The sequence below is a fragment of the Nyctereutes procyonoides genome, unplaced genomic scaffold (assembly GCF_905146905.1).
Source record: "Nyctereutes procyonoides isolate TBG_1078 unplaced genomic scaffold, NYPRO_anot_genome, whole genome shotgun sequence".
NCBI classification, from domain to species: Eukaryota; Metazoa; Chordata; class Mammalia; order Carnivora; family Canidae; genus Nyctereutes; species Nyctereutes procyonoides.
In genome coordinates, this window is record NW_026575047.1 from 52439381 (window position 1) to 52464639 (window position 25259).

Sequence of the window (25259 nt, forward strand, 5' to 3'; positions counted from 1 at the left end):
GGGTTGAAAATGCCAAAGGCCTGCATCTTCCACCTCACGCTGCACAGTTATTCCTTGACCAATCCATTCTCACAAGTGTCAAGGCCTCAGAACACCTCTCTTCCTCCTGCAAATTTTCCTAAAGAGGACATAAGGATGAGGTGGAGGAAACACCTGAATCAGAGGTCTGAAGAGATGTTTTAGCTGTCTCTGAGCATTTTATATTTTCACTTCCCAGGTCTTGGAAGCCACGGGCCAGAAGCTATAGGGGACAGTTCAACCCTGGCCATGAACTTGTGTTTCTGTTTAGGAAAGTTACAACCTCAACCCAATCAAAACATATTTCAGTGCCTTCCCCGGGAGGTGAAGGGGTCATCTGTGAACTCCAAAGCACGGTTCCTGAGGGGTTGCAAATGCCCGACATCTGGACAAGGCCAGTGTTTCCAGCCTCAGTGAGGCTGCCTCTCCGCTGGGGGATGACAAGCCACGTGAGGAGTCAGACTCACTTCTATGCCAAATTATGGCCTCTGAAGTCTCCTACCACCAAACCACATCACCTACCAGAGATGAAGTTTGACTTGACAGAAAAAGATTGTAGCTGACAAATGGGGCATCGAGGAGGAAAAACAGATGGGGGAATGTGGATTGGTTTGAGATCATCACATTTCTAGGAGATTTTCAGTGACAACTTCAGACAGCTATGGTTTAAGGCTCCCTATATGACATATTTTACTTCAGAATGACTGGGGAAAAAAATGAAATGACCTCAGTATTTCAAGAAATTGTGACAAGAATGACGAGGAGCCACATGGTTCCCTCTGCAACTTCCTCACTACCCTGACAGCCTGATAAAGCCAATGCTACTTGGAATCTGAAATGCAAAGAGCCCCTCACTGAGGCTCCAGACTTTCCAAAGTCCTGTACAGATTCAGTCTACACAAAACTAAGTGGAGTTGAGTACCTAACAATCATTTGAAAACCATCACTGACCTCTCCAGGAAATGCGGGGTCCTGTCCTAAGACCTCAAATCTTTCGATATCATCTTATAGCATGACACAGGTTTAGGATTGATACTGTTCAAAGCAGTATCTTCCACACAGAAAATGTGGTCTCTAATCTACAGCTTAAATTAAGCTTCACTTTTAGGGTGTTCCACTTATCATCAAGAGTGAGATCCATGTGATCTAGTGGGTAGTAGAAGCTGAGCACTGGAAAGAGAAGATATTTTTACTTGGCAGTCCCTTGTAGGCAGCAGGTGACTTGGTCACACTTGACTCTTCCAGCATTCCTGAGCCAGCACCTGGCACAGCTCAGGTGCTCAGCAACCTGACGGAAGCAGCCTTTGCATTTTCTTAGAGTCATGGAAGACAAGAGAAGATATATGGTATCCCAAGCATGACCATGAGGTCAAATGCCAGGCTGGGGACATTCTAAGAGATAAAGATTCAAACCTCATAAAAAAGTCACAGAAAATGATCAAAATCAACACATCCAGAAAAGCAATAAAATCATATTATTTAGAAGAAAGGGGGAAAAAATGAACAGAGTTAAAAAAAAAAAAAGATTGCTCCTCTACGGGGTAGGACTAGGGGATGGGCAGGGGAGACAAAGAAAGGCTGCTTTTAATATAATCGTCTGATAATATTTGATTTGTTCATTAAATATTTATTAATCACCTTTTAATCACGGTACACAGGTTATAATAAAATAAGGACCTCAGTATTTTAAGTATTTTAACAAATGTTTTAAAAAATTTTTCTTATATTTTAAATTCAATTTGCCAACATAGAGTATAACACCCAGTGCTCGTCTCATCATAAAAAAATGTTTTAAAGCATAAATAATAAAAGGGACTGGAACCACTCCCCTTTACAGTCATACTGTCCCATCTCCCATAAGAGAAGTTGGAAGTATGAATGATGGCCCAGGGATGCTTGGACTTCCTGTCCAAAGCCCCACCAGCATGACCAGGCCATACCTTAAACTCTGGGCTGGAGCTTGTTGGGCCACCCAGGGCTACCCAGCCACTGACCGCAGCTCTGTCTGTCTGCTCCAAGAAGCTGTCCTCACCCAGAAATCTGCCTCACCACTTGGCTTATAAGAACTGGGTCATTCCAGATCCCTCTCTCCCCTTCCCCTGCAATTTTGACTCCCAAGGATCCAGAACTAATGATCACAGAGTGACTGTGGGTAGGCCTCCTGGCCAGAAGAGGAGAAGCCTGCCAGCCGCCTCTGCTTCCCCTCAGTCAGTGGAGAACCCATGCTTGGATGTTTGCTCTGTTTAGTCCTTGGTGAGGCACTACCCAAGAAATCCTAAACATGTTAGGCTGTGTGCTGGCAGTGAGGTCAATAAGGCCAAGACTTCCTATTCAGTAGCAGGGGTGGGATGTTGGGTTAGTGCACAGTCCATGATGGACACAGGAAGCTCCATGGCTGGGTGTTTCTCTGGGCAGGTGGTTCAAGGCCCAGGACACTCCTTCTACCTACACAGTTCAGGTAACAGGCCAGTTAGTTAGACTAAGACCCCTAATGCCCACCTGCACACACCCCTTAGTTGGGGGCTGTCAGGCTTCAAGGCACAGAGTCCTGGGCTTGGTGGGTGACCAGCTGGCACTTGCTGGAATAGCCATATTCTCTACCAATAGTTTGGTAGAGAGCCACTTCCCTGAGCCCCGAAATGACTCCTCTATCACACTGGTCGAGGCACAGCAGGGCCTTCCTAGTCCCACTCTAGGATTCTGGCCTGTGTCACTCTAATTTTTTTATTGTTAAAATTTTTTTTACTATTCCCCCCACCCCTGAGAGATCCACCGTAGCCCAGATGACTCACACCTTTTTAATGCCATACTCGAAGGCCTGTTTAGCTAGTCGGCCAGGCCCGTCCACCGTCTTCCCGTCGTCATCTGGCCCCCAGCTCGCGCTGTAAATGTCGATGTAGTTGGGTCTGATGCCCAGTGACTTGGCCTCAACCACATCCGTCACGTCGCCGTCCAGCATGCGGATGCCTGAAAGCACACAAGGGGGCTCCGTGCACACCTGCTCTGTACTTTTCAGGGCTGCACAGACTGTGACCCTGGGGTGCAGGGGACCCCGGGTGCAGGGGCACGGCCGGGTAGCCCCACACAGCTCAGGAATCTGCCAGCGTCATTCTGGAAAACCTTTCTCCCCATCATGTGCCAACCGATGTGAAAGAATTCAAATGACATCTGGGGCCATGTTGTGGCATCACCAACACATGACATCAACAAAGGAAACAGAATTGTTTGGAAAATACAGGATTTAAACAGTTTCCTTGGTAGCACGATGTCACTCTGGCATTGAAAAATAGAACATAATATCATTATTACGACGATTATTTTTTTAATAGAACTCTGGAGTCATTTCCAACTTTCCCTGCTGTCAATACTTTGTTTTTTTTTTTTTCTGTTTCTTATGTCTCTCTCTCTCTCTCTCTTTTTAAAATATTATCATCTCTGATTTGTAACTAGGAGTTTTTAACCTGGAAGACAGAAGGCCATACTGTAGCCCATCAAGGAGGAGCCACCTTATATCTCAATGTGCATTCAGGTTCTGTGTTTCCCAGGGGGGTCTTTAGATGCTGGGGAGTACCACTTCAAGAGCACCCTAAAAGGAGGAGGGAGCCATGAGCCTCTCCCAGTGCCTACCTCCTCAGCTAAGGGTCCCCGCCTACCCCACACCCAACATTTGCCTCCATTACTGATCACACTCTGCATGCAGCAGGGGTGATGTCCCTGGGCCTGACCCAGAGAGGTGGTCTCAGTGATGCTGGCCCATGACTGGGAAGCAGAGATAATGAGAGCCACCAGCATGTCCTGCTTGGACACTAGTAAATATATAAAATCAGTCCTCTTGGAGACTCAGAAAACCCCAGGCCAATTGACCCTGGATCAGCACTCTAGGTGACTGCTCCATCCCCAGTCACCCTGCTCAGAGGCCCCCAAGGAGCCCCTCCTCCACTAGGCCAAGCTCCATGTGTGCAGTGGCTATGCCAATGAATTTTCAATTTTGAGCTATTTAAGACATAACAGAAAAGAGGAATTTTTCTGATTATAAGCATCACATATGCTCTTTGCAGAAAGTTTGGAAAATAGAGAAATAACTAGTGATAATATTTTGGTTATTTTCTTCCAGTACTTTTCTTTGGCCACACCAGGCATTTTCTCTCCAAGTTCTTTTTTTACCACAGAACTTCATACAGAACATTTCCCTGCACCATTAAAGACTCCTCTAAGACACGATTGTAAATGGTTGCAGCTTCCCCTCCTTTGCACCCCAGCCCTGGATGCAGTTTTGTGGAGCTTTGCCTCCCTGAGCAGAGAGGCCCCTAGCTCCCCTAGCCTGGACTGGATCTATTTGTGCAGAATCCCAGAATCTGCATCCACATATAGCCAGTATGCCAAAAATAGAAACTCTGAATACAAATGATTTTAAAAGACACAACAGTGACTTTTCCCCAGGATGAAAAGAGATGGTACAGGGCTCTGGCAGGAGGAACCACGGGAAGGAGACTCTCTGAGGGTACACCCTCCCCAGGAGCTCAGGGACAGATGTTTTATATAAATTCAATCTTTCTGTCCCACCCTTTAAACTGTAATTGTAGAGATGCTCCACTGTCACTTTTGGTGGAGAGTGGAGAGGCAGAAATCCCGAACACATAAATTTCAAATGATGCCTAATCTCTCAGCCAGTAACACATGGATTGTAGATGAACAAATAAAAGTACTTTGTGATTTGTCGGGGTGAGTCGGAACTTCCTATCTACAGAGCATGTGAAGATGATTTAAATGCATAAATTCTTCCACCCTATCAGTTCATGCTGCCCCGTTCTGAAAGGTTCAGGTTGCCCTGAAGTGTTCTCCTTAATGCCTGCCCTAACCCTCATTGTCCCTGTTGTGAGCTGAGAGAAAAAGGTCAGAGGCACTATACAGGGTCCCTGGGAGGCCGAGTCGGACAGTCACACTCTAGGGCATACCATCCCTGGCAAACCAGAAACTCCTGCTCCCAAAGTCTGGCAATTGTACTCAAAATCGGTATCACAGAAATTTATAGCAGTGAGAGTGAGGTCTGGGAAACATCAGTTCAATGACAGTGTCGAGAGCCATTTGGGAGTGTCAGCCAAACCGGCACAGGTGGTGACAGAGGGTGGTGCTGGAATCATTGGAAGAACCATCTCTTTATGGCCCGAAGGCCTTGACAATGATAAGTAGAAATAAATTTTAGCTTCAATGCTCTCTGTTCTATTTTACAGCTCCTCATCTATTTCCCTTCCTCCCTTTACTACCTGCGGTGGACTGAATATGTCTCCCCAAATTCACATGTTGAAGCCCCAACCCCCAGTATGATGAAGGTAGGATTTTTAGGTGGTAATTAGATTTAGATGAAGTCCTGAGGGGGTGCTCCCATGACGGGCAGAGTGCCAGTATGAGAAGAGTCAACAGAGAGCTTGCTTCTTCTGTCTCCACCACATGAGGACACCAAGAAGGTAGCCATCTTCGAGCCATGAAGTGGGCCGTCACAGGGGGAGAGAATGGGTTGGCATCTCGATCTTGAACTTTCTAGCTTCCGGAACTATGAGAAATAACTGTGTGTTGTTTAAGCTCCCAGTCTGTGGAATTTTGTTATGGTAGCCCAAGTGGATGCAGACAGGATCTCAACTGTCTGGCTTAGGATGGCCCCTGGAAGCCACCACTGTGTAGGCACAAAGATGGCGCCACATGGCAAATGGATGTGGATGCCTCTTCACCACTGCCAAGGAGAGGCCTGTGGAATAGAACCCTCCCCCACACTGTGCCTTGGAGGGGGCAGGAGGGTGATGGGGCAGGCCACAGGTGACAGCCCTGCCGGGACCACCAACTAGTGATGCAGGGAATTTGGAATTTACCTCATGTCACTAGGCCCCCATTTCCTGTAGGTCGCAGTGATGAAAGTTATTGTATCTACAGAGGTGCCAGAAAAACTAAAAAAGATGATTAAGGTAAAATGCCTGGCAATAAGCACCCAATGTGCATGTTAGTTGTTAGTGTAAACCTGCTAATTCTTAGTTTTCCCATCTGCAAAAAATGGGAGTGAAGACATCAATTTCCAGGGGTTGTTAATTACTTTTTACCTTTATTTTAAAAACATATACTATATTGATATGTATGAAGGATCATATGTTACATATGTATTAGTGATAAAGTCTAAAAAAATAACTGACACCCATGAACCCTCCATCCATTCAATACAAATATAAACCTGACTGATTGGGGTCTCTACCCACACCCTGCCCTTCACAGAGGAAACTCCTCCAAATTTTAGATTATTCTTTTCATTGCCTTTTAAAAACTAGTGTTTCTTTCCAACTAGGGCCCGGCAGAATGGCTCCCACAAAGAAGGGCGGCGAGAAGAAGAAGGGCCGTTCTGCCATCAACGAGGTAGTGACCAGAGAATACACCATCAACATTCACAAACATATCCATGGAGTGGTTTTCAAGAAGCGTGCCCTGCGGGCACTCAAAGAGATCCGGAAATTTGCCATGAAGGAAATGGGAACTCCAGATGTGTGCATTGACACCAGGCTCAACAAAGCTGTCTGGGCCAAAGGAATAAGGAATTTCCATACTGTATCCGTGTGCGGTTGTCCAGAAAATGTAACGAGGATGAAGATTCACCAAACAAGCTCTACACACTGGTTACCTATGTACCTGTCACCACTTTCAAAAATCTACAAACTGTTAATGTGGATGAGAACTAATCGCTGATTGTCAAATAAAGGTATAAAACTTAAAAAAAAAAGAAATAAAAAATTTAAAAAACTAGTGTTTTAACACAATTGTATGCTTCCTTGAATAATATATATGGCTTAGACTTGCTTTTACTGGGAAACAATCCTTTGTTGGTTATACACATTATAAATATCTTCTTCCAGTTGATACGGCCTTGTCTTCTCACTGATTATGCTGCCTTTTGACAGACAGGGATACTTAATTTCAATGGAGTAAGAAGAACTTCCCTTTGAAGATCAAGGGAATTATGATAGGGGTTAAACTTATCCAAGTTCATTGGCATCTCTTATGGGGTTCCTTTCTCCCTCTTAGAGGTGAGGCTGAGCCATGGTCATATCATCTCAGGCTATACCTCCTCTTTTCTGATTTCTGGGTGGACACGAGGAATCAGGGTGATCTGAAATGTTATCTTTTTTTTTTTTTTTTAGATTTTATTCATTTATTCATGAGAGACACAGAGAGAGGCAGAGACATAGGCAGAGGGAGAAGCAGGCTCCCTGTGGGGATCCTGATGTAAGACTCAATCACAGGACCCCAGGATCATGACCTGAGCCAAAGGCAGACACTTAACCACTGAGCCATCCAGATGCCCCTGAAATGTTATCTTTCTTCAGTCACTGCTCTGTGAGCCCAGGGCCTCCTATGTCAGAAACACTAGGCCCAGGTGTGGCTGACTCAGCCACCAGCCCAAAGAGAGGGGCCATAAGCCGTACAGGACACTGGCCTTGTGGTGTGGCAAAGGTGTGGCCTCTGGCAAGATAAAGAGCAACTCACAGCAGCAGGGAGGGGCCAGGGATCAGAGAGTCCTGGGGTGGGATCTCAGCTCTGCCTAACTTTGGGCCAAGAGCTCAAACTCTCGGAGCCCTTGTTTTCCACAATGATTACCTGGCAGAGTAGTTGAGAGGATTAAATATATGTTCAGGCCACAGCACCTAGTGCTGTTTGAGAAACGGTGGCCTTGTTCTATATGCCCTTATATTCCACCGGGTGCTTGCCAGGGCAGGAGAAGACCCTGCCAGCCACACAGGCAGCCAAAATCAATTCTGATGTTCTAGTGCCAAAATGTAACCTGCTGTTCTAGACCTCTCCATACAAGTTATAGGTGTCGGAACACCTACTTTTAAAAAAATTTCAGTATAATGAATGTGCAGTATTATATTCACTTCAGGCATACAATATAATGATTCAACAATTCTATGCACTTACTCAGTGCTCAGCTACTACTTTTGAACAAGAAGAACAAGAGGCCAGAAGACATCAAAAATACAGTAAAAAAAGATGACCAGAATAATTTCTCAACACCTCTCATGCTGCTTTTCATCTTGGAAGAAGAGTGACTGATGTATGAGGAAGAAAGCATAATGTCTTTAGATTTTAATGAAGCATCTATTTTTCCCAACACTGACAATTTGCCAACAAAGAAAAGGTAAATATTTTCAATGGAAACCTGCTGTTCCAATATTAGCTTTAAATGTGAATGGTTTTCTGGAAATGCCAAATTGAAGAAAAACAGTAATCATTTCTCTCATGAAAAAAGAAAGACCCATTTACCATAAACTGTCAGGTACAAAAAAAAAAAAAAATGGGGCAAGTTGTTTGTATGGCAAATTAGCTCCGGGTGGTGGTGCACTGCAGGCGTGCTGGGTTCAGAGCTCACAGGAGCAGGACAGATGTGCTCCACTGGTCCGCCCTAAGGACCAGGCTATGGGAGGAGCACTGAGGAAAAAGGAAGATGGTGTTTTCCAGGAGCTACAGGATCCCATGAGTTGGGATCAGAATGTTCTCAGGGCTCAATCCCCACCCAGGCAGGCAGCCCTGGAAGGCACAGAAGCTACATCCGAGAGCAAACCATACAGGCTTGCCTCACTTTAAACAACATATGCTTTCCTATAAAACCGCCTGGACCCAGTAATATTTTACATGCCCTGGAGAACTTGCTGAAATGAATGATTTTACAAGTCTCTTGGTCAAGTGTAAATAACCAGCTGTACTTTTTTTTTTTTCCCAGAGTGACCTGTCCTTCCTCCCCTCCTCCCCCTGCTACTAATTTATAGTGCAACTTTTGAAATTACAGCCTATCGACATGCAGTTGACATGCAGTTGACCCTGTAAAGCAGTGCAAGACACAGCCTTTCCCCTGAACTTTCCAAGGTAGCTCAATGTTAAAAGGCATGGCAAGGTCAGCGTGCCTAGATTCAGAGATAAGTTCTTTAAGGAGGTGTTTATGCTAAAATGAGGCCATCTGGGTGGGCCCTAATCCAATATGACTGGTATCCTTATAAGAAGAGGACATTTGGACACATACAACACCTAAACCAGACCAAGTGACGAGCATGGGAAGACCCAGCAAGAAGCATCCATCTGCAAGCCAAGGAGAGAAGCCTCCCAAGAAACCAAACCTGCCAACACCTTGGTCTTGCACTTCTAGCCTCCAGAATTGAGAGAATATAAATTTCTGTTGATGAACTAAAAAAAAAAAAGAGAGAGAGAGAGAGAGAGGAACAAGGAGAAGAACACACACACACACACACACACTAAGTAGTCAGTTATCAGCCCAGGTTGTTACCTCTGGAGGAAGGCAGGGGAGCAGGACATGCTGAGCCCACTTTTGTTTATTGAAAAGTAATGGATTTTGCCTTTAGCAAATGAATGGCAATGCAAGAGCAATGAACAGCAACAAGTAAAATTAGATTGTAGCTTTCTGAGTGTGATAAATAGGCCTCCCCAACAAATTTTGCTCATTAATCCTGTGTTTATTTTAATAAATCCACAGAGAATTGGTTTTGGGCTTTTTTTTGTTGTTTTTTTCTGTCCCCCCCGCCCCCCCAAGATTACAGTACATTCTGTTCTAGCAGCAGCCATTCTGGGCCAAGTGAGGTTTCAACAGTTGTTTAGAAATGTTACAAACCTAAAAGGTTTCGGTCAACTCTACTTATTGCCTAAGACTGTAACACGCTCTCCTCCGATCTCTGAATATGCTCACACATGACAGCCTTGTTCTACAAACCCCAGGGAGCTGTGGTCTGCTGGGTTGTCAAGGCACATCTATGTTCACCATTGTTATGTGAAATGCTTAGAGACCACTGATTGAAAAGCAAGCCAAGTCTTTCTTGGTCTCCTGCTCTGTTCTTGATCTCCTGATAGAGCCAGGCTATCTCCTTCCAGAGCAGAAAGAAATGCAGCTGTAGCCAGTGCTATACCACCAGTAAACTCATGGGCATGTCCTACAAATGAAGCCCATGTCAGCTAGGGTCTTGCTTTAACCATGTCATTTTTTTTTTTTAAGATTTTATTTATTTTGAGAGAGAGAGAGAGAGAGAGCGAGCACACACAAGTGGGGGAAGGGCAGAGGCAGAGGCAGAGGGAGAAGCACTGAGCAGGGAGCCTGACCTGAGCTAAAGGCAGATGCTTCCCCTACTGAACCAAGACCCCCAACCATGTCTTTTATTTTGTTATTCTGATGCTCTGACCTTAGGGCCTTGTTGTTGACTCTGGACAGACTGACACCTTCATACCCCAGGGCTAGACAGTTCCTCAAAATAGTAAAGCACTCTCCCAAGAGGCATGCCTTTCATGGACAGACTAATCAATACAGAGCCCACACTTGCAACTGCCTCCTTTATGGAGCTCTTGGGCTCTGGGATCACCCTCCAACTACTCTAATCACCCCACGACCAGGTACCAGACAACTAGGGACAGCCCTTCAGCCCCAGAGCCCACTGAAATTATTCAAATGAACCAATCCCAACTCTGCTTCCTCTGCCATGCCCACTCCTTCCAGAAGAAACCACTACAAAGGCTTCAGCCCATGCCTTCTCTTGCTCCCTCTGCCTGCCCCCTCCCCTCCCCACCAGCCCTGATGCTTGGCCTCCAGGCCTCCATGGCTTGGAGTACTCTCTTGGGAACTGTGAGTGACAAACTCTGTTCGATGACCATTGTCTCCTGATCTGTTGGCCTCCCCAGGCCTAAACAATAATGAAAGCTATAGCTTAAAACAGGTCACTCTTTCATAATCGGGTTCTGTTGGTTTTTCACAAAATGGTTAAAAACTAGAAGAGCTCAGTAACTGTCTTGAGATTTGAAATCTAGACTGGCGGGGATCCCTGGGTGGCGCAGCGGTTTGGCGCCTGCCTTTGGCCCAGGGCGCGATCCTGGAGACCCGGGATCAAATCCCACGTCGGGCTTCCGGTGCATGGAGCCTGCTTCTCCCTCTGCCTGTGTCTCTGCCTCTCTCTCTCTCTGTGACTATCATAAATAAATAAAAAATTAAAAAAAAAAGTTTTGAAATCTAGACTGGCTGTCTTAGGTCTCCCGACCAAGGAACAGGGGCCAGAGAACAACAGTGGATCACCTAAAGGCACCAGATATTCAGGGAGAGTTGGCGGCTTGGGCCACTGGACACGACCGCATGCTTCTGAGCCAGATGGGGCACCCATAAATACACTCTGCGCATGCGGGGAGCAAGGGACCCTGATGGGATGTTCACCTGTGATAGAGTAAGGGAGCACATGCCCTGAACTGGCCTCTGAAGGTGGTAGAAATAAGACATTCAAATTGGTCACAAACAAAGGCCACCGGAGGAGGCTCAGCCTGTTACTTAGACTTGAAAGCGCATCTCTCCCTGTCTTTCTCACATACACCCGGAAGCAGCTAACATCTCATCCAGTGTCTGTGAGGGCAGTCTCCAGAGCCCAGATTGTGTGCCCCAAGACATCCAAGAGCCAGTCTCATCTGTCCTGTGGTGGTGACTGCAGGAGTGTGGTTTGGGAGGCCACAGCTGCCAGGGAGACATAGGGGTGAGGCAGCTATGGCTGTTCTTGTCCATTTCCTCCTTCCCCCAGCTACTGCTTAGCCTAGGATGCTCAGATCCAGCAGGCAGGAGACTCTGATGACAATGTGGAGGTGAGAACCAGGGAGGTGGGGAGTCCCAGCTCCTATACAGTAGCTGCCCACATTAACTAAATCCCATGCACCTCCCAATGTGTCTCAAATCCTACTGCAGTCGAAAATATACTTGGAGCCCTTGAAGATTAATCTGTAGCTTAAACTGTCCTCTTCAAATGCTCACAAGCCTAAACTGCTTAATAGAAACGCTAATGAGACTGAGAATTCTGTGACTCAGAATTAACATAATTAACTAATTTATGAGCCTGGACTAATTTAGCTGTTATGTACTTAACATTTTTGTGTTTATGAAAGGAAAAACATGATTCAGCTCCCCAATCAAAATATGGAATAAAAAGGCCAACGGAAATTTGGCTATTGCTCTTTTTCAGTTTTCCTTCCCAGAACCAGAGTAAACACATGCTGAAAAGATGCACGTACTTCTTGCAGCCTGAGAAGGGGAGCTGTTCTGTTTTAAGTACCTGCCAGGCCCAAGGTGGGGTGTCCTCGCAGCCTCCAGCTGCCCTGCTCCCTTCCTGCCTGCCCGCAGTAGCCTTGGGATCTGCTTCCCAGGACAGTGGTGCTTCTCCACGGCTAGAAGCAGGTGTGAAGTACCCAAGAAACACCTGTCCCGGGTGACACTCATCTGGCCTTAGGAAGATGTCTGAATCTTGTTAAGCATCACATGTGGGAGGCTTGCTGAAAGCAAGGCACCTCCTCACATTAAAGGGGCAGGGGCTTCACTCCCCTGCCTTACAGGATGCTGGGATGCCTCCCCCCCCCGCCCCCCACCAAGCCAAGAATACCCTGATGCAGTGGCCAGGCTTAGACCCTCAGCACACAGCCTGGGAGACGCCTTCATGTTCCTGAGGACAGAAGGAAAGGCTTTGTCCCATGGAAGGTAGCTTGTAGGTGAGCTGCTCTTGCTGCTGAGCCACTGGCAGCCAAGGCTGAGAGCTGCCCACCACCCACGCCAACAGGAAGCACAAGGGGTGAGAGGGATGAGCATGACACGGAATGAGAAAGAGAGAAACTGGGGCAGCCCCAGTGGCGCAGCGGCTTAGCACTGCCTGCGGCCCAGGGCGTGATTCTGGAGACCCGGGATGGAGTCCCGCGTCGGGCTCCATGCGTGGAACCTGCTTCTCCCTCTGCCTGTGTCTGCCTCTCTCTCTGTTTCTATGAATAAATAAAATAAAAAGTTTTTAAAAAAAGAGAAAGAGGGGAAACTGCATAGGAAGGAATTTTTTTAAAAGAGTAAAGAAAGGTGTACTGGCAGGGTTTTTTTGTTTTGTTTTTGTGGTTGTGCACTGGATTTCTTTATTGTAATGCAAATGTAGATTAAGCTTCTTTACTTGCTTAAGGCATCCATTATAAAGAGGAGTCCACTTCAAAGACTATCTGTGGCAAATGAACAAATTGCCAGCCACAGTAGATAAAGGGTCAGGCCACCTTCCCCCTTCACACCACCCCCCTACCTCCATCCAGGCTCCTTTGTTTTAGAGATCTTGGTTGATTATTTTGATGACTGACCATTTGGGCCACTTGACTTTTCTCTTCCCAGCACTTGAAATTCCCACTCTGGTATTTTATATTCTCACTCTCACCAATAGAGTGAGCCCATGGATCCCTAGGTCCCCATCCTCCACCCCAAAGAAAGCAGACCCTCCTCCCCCATACACACCACCTGTGCATGCAGTCTCTCTCTGTACTTATGACCTTGCTACGTGGCCCCCGGTGCTGTGTCATTTTCAGGTTGTCAGTAATAAACCTATGTTTTTCAGTTTCCTGATATCTGTTGCTGAAGGCTGTGTTGCAATAGTAATAAGAAACACAGGGGTTGGTCCAGTTCTAACATCAGTTCAGAAAGGGGAGAAGGCCATGCAAAGCTCACCTGGGGCCTATAGCAAATGACTGCATTAATTGGCTGAAATGGGCACAAAACAAAAGGTTATGTGAGAAGAAAGGCTAGAAACAATAACCACTATCCTTTGTCTCTGCCCTCCTATGTTATTTCCATCATCAGACGAAGGTCAAAAAGCCTAGTTTATTATATTTTAGGCTAAGAATGGGAAACAAGGCCAAAATTGTGTTTGGGAGGAAAATGAATTCGGTCGAGGAAAAGAATACACACGCACGCCATGGAAACTTCCTTTTGCTTCTGTTCCTGCTTCCAGGGCTTGGTGGCTGCTGTCCTCATCTAATCACCACTATGTCCCAGCACTAGAGAGACCCCACTGCAAAGGGACAAGCCAGGCTTCAAGTCAGCAGTCCTGAGTTTACATCTTGGCTCTGCCTCCTAGCAGCTGTGTGAGCCTAGGTGTGGTAGGTGATCTCTCTGATTATCACTTTTCCCTGGTATGAAATGGCAGTAATAATTCCAACTCAGGATCGTTCTGAGGATGAGATGCCAACAGCTAGTGGTGAGAGCTGTTACTAACATCACAATAAAAACACTAAGGAGATTGGACCATAACAGAAAACTGAGTACTCAGTCTATCTCTCCTTGGGGCCCAAATCCTCAGAAATAACATAAAAAAGAGAAGAAAAAAAACAACAAATCCATAACAGCCCTGGAAAATGAATCAGAAGGTGAGATCTTTTGAGGAATTGTGGACAGACAGCAAGCAGATAGGATCAGCCAGTAGGAGCAATTCCAGAGGTACTTGACGCTCCCAGGCGTGGTGTGCAAGGACAGGAGGAGCCCCTGAGCAGGCCTGGGTGTGAGGAGCTAAGGAAGAAGCAGGTTAGCTGCCTCCCTCTTCAGGGTGAGAGCAGATGAGTAGCAGCAGGCTCTATTCAAACACTAGGGTAATATAAGAGAGTCCTGAGGCCAGAGAGGTGGGACAGTGCCTCCCAGGGCCTAGGGAGTCCCCCCTCCACTCCCACTCTACAACATTATCTAGCAGCAGTTCCCTCCCCCTCCCACATCATAGACAGACTGCTGCCATCAGGCCTGACAACCACCACAGCCAAATAAGGATCTGTGAGCACAATCACAAATGGATAACCAATGATCAGTAATTAGGGGGAAAACCAACATCAAGAAAGAGAGCCACCAAATTAAAAAGCTAAACAAAAAGACAATAAGATAAACCCAAGGAGATATGGTTAATGCAGCAAATGGTAAAAAAAATTAAAGTAAGTATTTGTTAATATCCTTCAAATGATATAAGAAAATACTGCATCTTTAAAAAAAAAAAAAAGCAACTAGAAGCCACTTCGTCCCATTCTTTTTGCCAAGAAAAGCGAAAACCCTGGACTCTGTGTAAAAAAACAAACATAAGACCTGAAAGGTAGAGAGAAGGCGGCAGACTATCTAGGGATCTTGGGACCCAAGGAACAAGATGGTGAGTTCCCCAGGATTGTCTCTCCTATCCCCAGACTTGGAAATGGAGCTGCTGGCAACCTGAAAGTACCAATGGGAGCAGACCAAAAAATAGTCCCCCAAAGCCTGTTCCCTCTAGGCAAAGCACCAACAATGGGCAACAAAGCAAGAAAGAACTTTTTCACACAATAACCACTCCAGCCAAACACCAGAGACAACCCTGTGGCACTATCCCTACACACAGCAGCAAAGACTAAGTGGGGAACCTAGACTTTCACTCTTGTCAGGCACTCCAACACCCCTCCTAGGTGCCTTTTCCCCTGCCTACCAAAAAAGAGGCTCACCCCCATGGTGTCAGTGAAGATCCTGTGGGAAGCTTGGTCTTCTTCCCTACCTGGCAGTTAAGAAGGTGTCTCTCTTCCTCCCTGCTGATGTCACATGAGGAGGCCTGGTGGTGTGTTAGGGTTTTCATCATCAACCACAGTAAGAATGTGACCCCACAATGGAGGCCACATGAGGAGCCTGCTCAGCACTGATGAGAAGCCCTCCCACTCTCCCATGCCAACAGTGGGTGAGCGAGCACACTTGGATGTCTACCTATACCTGGCAACAGTGAAGCAGGGGAGCCCCATCCCCCACCTAGCAGTGTCAGAGAAAGCAATCTGAAACAGGCTTAAGTAAGTTCCAAAGCGGGATGTCTGGGTGGCTCAGTGGTTGAGCATCTGACTTTGGCTCAGGTTGTGATCCCTGGGGTCCTGGGATTGAGTCATGCATCAGGCTTCCCATAGGGAGCCTGCTTTTCCCTCTGCCTGTGTCTCTGCCTCTCTCTCTCTCTGTGTCTCTCATGAATAAATAAATAAAATCTTAAAAAAAAAAAAGATCCAGAGCTTCATAATATAATACAAATATGTACAGGTTTCAGTTGAAAGTCACACAGGATAAAAAGAACTAGCAAGACCTCAAATGGAATGATAAAAGACAATGAATAGATGCCAATGCAGAGGTAACAGGGATGTCAGAAGTATTTGTTTGTTTGTTTTGTTTTTTAAAGATTTTATTTATTTATGAGAGACACAGGGAGAGAGAGAGAGAGAGAGAGAGAGAGGCAGAGACACAGGCAGAGGGAGAAGCAGGCTCCATGCAGGGAGCCCCACGTGGGACTCGATCCCAGGTCTCCAGGACCATGCCCTGGGCCAAAGGCCGCACTAGACTGCTGAGCTACCTGGGCTGCCCAGAAATATTTGATATAGTTTTGAAAGCAGTGATGATACAAATGTTTCTCTGAGCAATTATAACTATGTTTGAAACAAGTGAAAAAATATAAAACATCAATAAAGAAACAATATCTCGGTAAAGAAATAAAAGATATCAATATGCAATGAGTAGAAATTTTAGAATTGGGGATCCCTGGGTGGCGCAGCGGTTTGGCGCCTGCCTTTGGCCCGGGGCGTGATCCTGGAGACCCGGGATCAAATCCCACGTCGGGCTCCCTGCATGGAGCCTGCTTCTCCCTCTGCCTGTGTCTCTGCCTCTTTGTCTCTCTCTGTGTGACTATCATGAATAAATAAATAAAATCTTAAAAAAAATAAGCTTAGAGAAATTTTAGAATTGAAAATACAATAGTCAAAATTAAAGAACTAAGTGACTGAGTTTCACAACAGAATGCAGTGTACAGAAGAAAGAGTGAAAAGGAAGACAGAATAACAGAAATTGCCCAGTCTGACAACAGAGAGAAAACAGACTAAAAAACAACAACAACAACAACAAAACTCAATAAAAATGAACAGAGTCTAAGAGGCTTCTGGAACTATAACAAAAGATCTAACATTCTTATCACTGGAGTCCCAGGAGAAGAGGAGGAAGAGGGAAGGGCTGATAAAGTACTAGAAGATACAATGGCTAAATTCTATCCAAATTTGGCAAGACCCATAAACCTTCACCTTACAATAGGCTTTCCTTTTTTTGAGTTTTCTAAATTATATTTAATGATTGGAGCAAAAATTATAATACTGTCTAATGCAGTTCTAGATGTATATAGAGATCTATTTAAGACAATTACAAATAAGAGTGGGTAATAAGATCTAAGAAGTAAGGTTTCCATACCTCACTCAAGCTGGTAAAATGAAAACAACCAAAGACTGTGATATGTATATATAATTTAATACCAAGAGCAATCACTAAAAAGAGATATATAGGAAGATACACTTTAAAAGGCTATAGATAGGGGTGCCTGGGTGGCTCATTCGGTTGAGTGTCCAACTCTCGATTTTGGCTCAGGTCATTACCTTAGGGTCATGAGATTGAGACCTGTGTTGGGCTCCACACTGGGTGTGGAGCCTGCTTGGGATTCTCTCTCTCTCACTCTCCCTCTGCCCCTTGCCACCACTCATGCTCCCTCTCTCACGTGTGCACTCTCTCTCTCAAAACAAAAAGCTATAGATAAAATGGATCCTAAAAAATATTCAAATAACCTTTGGAAGGCAAGAAAAATAAAAGAAACTAAGAACAAACAGAAAACAAAAGATAAAATAACAAACTTAAATCCTAGTATATTAGTAATCACATTAAGTGTAAATGGTCTAAATATAGCAATTAGAACACAGAGATTGGGAGGGTGGATTAAAAAACATGGCCCAAATATATGCTGTCTATAAGAAACTCACTTCAAATATAACAATACAGGCAGGTTGAGAATAAAGGATAGAAAAATATATATATCGTTAATATCAAAACCTAAATGAAAACAATGTAGCTATGTTAATAGGAGACAGAATATAGAGCAAAGGAAATTACCATAGACAGAAAGAGACATTTTATAATAATAAAAGGCCTAATTCACCAGAAAAATATAGTAATCCAAACAACAGGGCTACGATATATGTGAACAAAAAACAGAACTTAAAGGAGAATACACAAATCTACAATTATAGTTGAAGCCTTCAACACTCTTCTCTCAACAAATAAAAGAACAACTAGACAGATAATCAGTAAGTATATAAAAGAACTCAACAACGACAAAAGTTCTCATCAACATTTTTAGAACACTCCATCCAACAATAGGAGAATAAATACTCTTTTCAAGTGCCAACAGAACTTATACCAAAATAGATTAGATCCCGTGTCATATCAAACAAACCTCAACAGACTTTAAAGAATTGAACTCATACAGATTGTGTTCTCCAACCACAATGGAATCAAACTAGTAATCAGTAACAGAAAGATAACAGAAAGATCTCCAAATACTTGGAAACAAAACAAAATACTTCTACATAATCTATGGGTTCAAGAAGGAGTCTCAAGGAAAAAGAATACACTAAATTTAACAAAAATGAAAAGACAACATATCAAAATATGGGAGACACAGCTAAACTATTGCTGAGAGGGAAATTTATAGCACTATTGTTTATACTAGAAAAGAGGAAAAGCCTCAAATGAATAACCTATGTGTGCACTTCAAGATCCTAGAAAAATATAAGCTAAGCAATCCCAAAACAAGAGGAAGGAAGGAAATAATATAGATAAGAGCACAAGACAATGACATTGAAAATGAAAAACACTAGAAAAAAATAAGTGTAACAAAGAGCTGACTTTAATGAAAAGATCAATAAAACTGATAAACTTCTAGTAAGAATTATAAAGAAAAAAAAGAGAAGACACAAATTACCATTATTAAGAATGAAACAAAGGATATTATCACAGACTATATGAGCATTAAAAGTGTATATAAGGTAATACTACAAACAACTCTACACACATAAATTTGACAACTTAGACAAAATGGACCACTTCCTCAAACAATACCAACTGCGACAACTCGGCCAATATGAAATGGATAATTTGAATAATCCTGTAACTTTTCAAGAAATTGAATTTGTAATTTAAAAAAAAAGTTCCCCAAAAATCTCCAGGTCTGTATGATTTCACTGGAGGATTCTACTAAAAGGTTTTTTTTTCTTTTTTTTTACATTTTTTAAACATTTATTTATTCATGAGAGATACAGAGAGAGGCAGAGAGAGAGAAAAGCAGGCTCCATGCAGGGGAACCTGATGCAGGACTCGATCTGGAGTCTCCAGGATCATGCCCTGAGCCGAAGGCAGGCGCCAAGCCACCCAGGTGTCCCGGATTCTACTAAAAGTTTAAAGAATCAACACCAATTCTACACAATCACTTCCAGAATATACAAGATAAGGTTCTACTTCCCACTTCATTTACTAAAGCTAGTATTACCCTGATATAAAAAAACTAGACAAGGATAGTACAGGGAAAAAAATGGAAAGGAAAGGGGAGGGGAGAGGAGGGGAGGGGAGGTGAGGGGAGGGGAGGGGAGGGGAGGGAAGGGAAGGGAAGGGAAGGGAAGGGAAGGGAAGGGAAGGGAAGGGAAGGGAAGGGAAGGGAAGAAAAATAGGCCAAAACTCCTAATGAATATATATACAAAAATCCTCAATCTGTTGAAATCAAACAGATTTTAATAACATATAAAAAGAAAACACCATTACCAAGTATGAAGTTTATTCCACAGATTCTAGGCTGGATCAGTAATTAAAAAATCAACCAACTTAACCTACCATATTAATGAGCCAAAGAAAAATCACATAATCATATCATTCATTGAGAAAAAAAGCAGTGACAAAATTCAATACCCATTCATTTTTTTAAAAATTCTCAAAAAACTAGAAATAGAAGGGAACATTGTCAACTTCCTAAAGAGCATCTAGAAAAAACCTGTAGGTGACATTATAATACATAATGGTTAAAGTGTTAATGTTTCCCCCTGAAGACCAGGAACAAGATAAGGATGTCTACTCTAGGTTATAGGTTCTAGCCAGGGCAATATGGCAAGAAAGGATAAAAAGCATGTAGATTAGAAAGAAGAAATAAAACTAGCCCTATTTGCAGATGACATTATCAAGTATAAAATCTCAAGGAATCTCTCTTAGAACAAATTAGCGAGTTCAGAAAGATTGATTGCTGGATACAAGATCAACATATAAAAAGCAATTACATTTCTATATATTAACAATTAACATATAGACATCAAAATTCAAAATACAGGGTGCCTGGGTGGCTGAGTCAGTTAAGCCTCTGTCTTGGGCTCAGTCATGATCCCAGGGTTCTGGATGGAATCCCACATTGGGCTCCCTGCTCAGTGGGGAGCCTGCTTCTCTCTCTCCCTCTGCCCTTACCCTGCTCATGATCTCTCTCTTTCTCTCTTACTGTCTCTGTCTCTGAACTATATAAATAAAATCCTAAAAAAAAAACCCCACAAAATTCAAAATACAGTGCTCTTTATCACTGCTTAAAATGCAATGATATTTATATCTAATGATATTTATACCTAAGTGTATAAATCTAAACAATTGTGTATAGGACTTGTATAGTGAAAGCTACACAATGCTGATAGAAGAAACCAAAGATTCAAAGAAATTGAGAGACACCGTGGATGAGCTAAAAGTCTCCACACATAGTAAAGATGTCAATTATCCCAATTGGTGTATAGGTTTATTAATACAATCCCTACCAAAAGCCCAGAAGATTTTTCTGTAGATATTGACAAGATAATGATAAAACCTGTACGGAAAAGCCAAAGAACTAGAACAGCTAAAATTATTTTGAAAAAGAAAAACGAAGTGGGAGCAATCAGTTTGCTCTGATTCACAACTTACACATTGCTACAGTAATCAAGACTGTGCTGTACTTGGAGAGAAACAGACCCAGAGATCAATAAACCAGACAGAGAATCCAGAAATAAACTCCCACAAAAGTCCCTGAGTTTTGACAAAAATGGAAAAGCAACTCAATGGAAGAAATATAGGCATTTTAACAAATGGTTCTGGCATCCATAGGCAAACAAAACAAGAAACCTTGACCTAAGTCTCACACTTTATATAAAACCAACTCGAAATGGATCTCTCTCTCTCAAGATGGGATTCAAAATGTAAAATTTAAACCCGTAAAAAAATTTTAGAAAAAAACACAGGGTAACTTCAGAATCAAAGACAAGGCAAAGAGTTCTTAGACTGACACTAAAAACCTTGATCCATAAAAGGAAAAACTGATAAATAGATTTCATCAAAATTAAAATTTGTACTCTGGAAAAGGCCCTGTTAAAGAAAATGAAGACATAAGCTATAGATGGGAGAAAATATTCACAAACAACATAATCATTAAAGAACTAGTAGGTAGGATATGTAAAAAACCCTCAACAATGAACAATTAAAATACATTACAATTAGAAAATGAACAAAAGATATGAACAGACATTTCACTAAAGAGAATATATAGATGGCAAACAAACACATGAAAAGATTTCCAACATCACTAGCCTTGGGGAAATGCAAATTAATGCCACTATATACTTATCAGAATGGCTATTTTTAAAAAGTGATGTTACCAATTACTGGCAAGCATGCAAAGTAACTGGATCATTCATACTTTGCTAGTGGAATTGTAAAACAGTACAGAACCTCTGGAAAACAATTTGCCAGTTTCCTAAAAAAAAAAAAATAAACATGTAACTATTACAGAACTCAGCAATTGCACCCCTGTATATTTATCCCAAAGAGATGAAGACTTACATTCACACAAATCCTATACAAGAATGTTTCTAGGTGCTTTAATAGCCCAAACCTAGAAATAACCCAAATGTCCTTCAGTGGGTGACTGTGGTACATCCATACCACGGAAAACTACCTTTTAATAAAAAGAAACAAACCACTGATATACACAACAACCTGGATGAATCTCCAAAGAATCACACTGAGTGAAAACACCAATTCCAAAGGCTCCACAGTATATGGTTTCATTTATATATCATTCTTGAAATGACAAAATTATAGAAGTGGGAAACAGATGAATGGTTGGTTGCCAAGGGATTAGGGAAGGAGTTAGGGAAGGGGTATGTGTGCTACAAAAGGGCAACATGAAGGATTATTTTGGTGATGGAACTATTCTATATTTTGACTATATTAGTGTCAATATCCTGGTTGTAATATTGTACTATTGTTTTGCAAGATGTCACCATTATGGAAAACTGGGTAAATAATACATTGGATCTTTGTGTATTATTTCTTATGATCACTTGTGAATCTACCAATTATTTGAAATAAAAGTTTAATTGAAAACACCAACTAGAAATCTGACATGGGAGATTACTTTCAAAATTTACAAACTGAATAGATAGGAGATATTCAGAGAGCTGGAAGACTGAGCTTAGGGATTCTCCCAATACCTAAGACAATGGTGACCAAAGAAACTGGTCTACCTTTTAGTTAAGCTCACATAATTATTGAAGTGTAATGTTTAACTGTTAATAACAATATGGAGTCTTTAAAGGCTCACTAAGAGCCAGGCAGGAAAATTAAAACAAACTCACATCCAGACTCAAAGAGGTTGAGTCCCAGAACAATGAAAGAGAAGAATCCTGAAAATATCTGGAAACAAAAAACAAGTTACCTGAAAAGGCACAAAAATTAATATTGACACTGGACCCCTCATCAACAACACTAGATAACAAAAGATGAGAGGGACAATGTTTTTAAAATTCTGAGTGAAAACTATTTTGAACATAAAATTTCAACACAGCCAAATGTGTTGGGAGAAAATAAAGCCTTCAAGTGCTCAGAAAATTTATTACCTATATAACTATCCACTTGTATAGAACCACTTAAAAATATCTTTTAGAAGAATGAATGATTTAATGAAAAAGACAATCTTGTAAAATAAAGAATTTAATATAAAGAAGCCATAAGATCAAAGAAACAATGGTGACCAAAGAAAATGGTCAACCACTATGGTTAAGGTGACATACTGAGGTTGCATAATATAAAACTGTGAATGACAATATGGAGTGAAAACCCTGGATGGCCCCAATCTGAGGAGGTGATGAAGAAGAAGAGAGATGGCAGAGGGAATGGGAACTATGGTAAGATTTTTGTTTTGCTATGGAAAAGGGGATAGGTACTGAGTAATGCTAAAGAGTGTAGGAAAACATAAACTCAAGTATATATGCCTCGGGGGAGTAGAAAGACAGTTTGAGTGTAAAGATTTTAAGCCATTAGAATGAAAGGAAACAAAGAAAAGAAACTATATCTCTCAAGGGAAGTAAAAGAAACAGAAGAAAAAACCAGTAAAAATAAATCCGTCAACTAAGTCAGTCAATTAAGAGAAAGCAAAATATGGTCACATACATAAATCTAGAAATATCTGAAATCAGAACAGGTGTGGACATATCAAATTTCCTCTTTGAAGTAATTCTTAGATTGTACAAGAAAAATAAGTAAATAAAGCCAGATACAGGTTGCTTGCAAAACTAAGGCTAGAAATAAAGGAATGAAAAACATATGAGGAAATAGACGATAAAAAACAAAAACAAAAACAATGAAAGGCAAAAAAAGGATGAAATAGAGAGGATTTTTATGTTGATTAAAGAAAGAGTCATTACATCAACAAGAGATGATAACCTTTGTGCACTGTGGGAACACAGCTATGACATTTATATACCAAAGATTGAGAGAAATCACCAAGTCCACAATCATCATGGAAATAATATCCCTTCTCCGAAAATGACCAGGCAGATAGAACAAAAGACTGCCAAAACTTTTGAAAGAGCTTGATCAGGCCCACCGGTGACACAGATGGATGCCTATGGGCACCGGGAAGACAGGACAAATGGCTGAAAGGGATATGTCGACCAAACCAGGCAGTGAGGGAGATGGATGAACTGCTCTTTGAAGGAGCAGCCACTGTGCAGCCCCAGCTAACTGTCGCCATGAAGCAGAGGGCCAACATGGCCAGAACTTCTGAAAGAAACTCCTACTTTTCATAGAAGATGCCTTGATTTGTAAATGTTTGCTTAAGTGTTAAAAAAACACTCATGTGGGTCACACAAAACACATCTGTAGGCCAAGGAAGCCTGTGGACCTAATCTATTGCAACCTCTGATCTAATTTATACAGATTTTTGTACTCAATAAGCATAGGATAGAAATACTCTTCAAAAATCCACTGGGATATTTAAAAAAATTGAACATGCATTAGACCACAGAGAAACACTCAACAAGTTCCAGAAAGCAAAAAACATACAGAACACAGCTTCTGATCCCAATGCAATGAAGTTAGAAATTAGCAACAAAAGAGGTGCCAAAAAAAATCTATCAGTTGGAAAAAAATTTAAATCCCTTATAAAGAACTCTTGAGTTAAAGAGAAAAATCAAAACTGAAATAAAAATTATTCAGAAACAAATAACAGTAAGAGAACTGTATTATTAAGCCAGAGATAGGTACTGAGAGGAAAGTATATAGAACATTTATTTCCTTATTAGAGCACATCAAAACCTGAAAATAAAGAACTAAGCATTCTTTTCAAGGAGCTAGGAAAAAAACCAACAATATTAAAAATTAAAAAGCCAAAGGAATTAATAAACAAAGGAAAGTAGAATTCATGAGGTAGAAAACAAAATAACTCAAATAATTTTTTAAAAGATCAAAATCTTGTTCTCAAAAAAAAACTTTCATAAAATAGCAAATTTTTCATTAGTCTGATCAAGGAAAAAAGGAGATGCCACAAACAAGATTAGGAACAATTATAAGTATGAATGTGGAGGATACATCTTTTTAATTATAAGAATGCAATATTAGATTTATAGGTCATATACTTGAAAATCTGGAGAAATAAATAATTTTGCAAGAAAATTTAACTACCAAAATTTCCTCATGGAGAAATAGAAAACTTGAATAGACTTAGCCCTTTAAAGAATTACCCTGCCTGGTCAGATTGATTTATCAGCCCTACCAACATTTAAGAAAGCAGGCAATGTCCACAGTATACAAACTGTTTCAGAGCACAGTAAAAGATGGAAAACTTCACAACTCATTCTACAAAAAATCCAGCATAATTCTGATACCCAAACTGGAGACAGACATAACAAAACACAACAACGGTAGTTCAAGCTATCTAATAGACAAAGATTCAAAACCATATGTAACATATTAACAATTGAACATAGCAAGCAGTATATTAAAAGAACAATAGTCATAATCAAATAGAACTTATTCTAAGAATAGAAGAATGAATTTTCCACTGTTAGGAAATCTATGGCTATAATTTAACACAATAAACAGATTAAATAGTACATTTGAAAAGCAATATAATTACCTCAATAGATGCTCTTTAAAAAGCATGTAATAAAATTCAACAGATCCATTTCTCATCAAACCTCTTAGAAATCTAGGAATATAAAAATTTCCTTAATGGAGTAAAAAGTAATCACGGAAAACCTATGGAAGA

At 41.9% G+C, this 25259-nt stretch overlaps 1 protein-coding gene across 1 annotated transcript in view; it reads right to left on the reverse strand.

The window, feature by feature from the left end:
• The window catches only part of PCSK6 (proprotein convertase subtilisin/kexin type 6), a 182069-nt gene that overhangs the window by 81542 nt on the left and 75268 nt on the right, over positions 1 to 25259 (reverse strand). Inside the window, 1 exon segment of the mRNA XM_055326425.1 lies at positions 2813 to 2985. Within this exon segment, the coding sequence (XP_055182400.1) occupies positions 2813 to 2985 (173 nt within the window).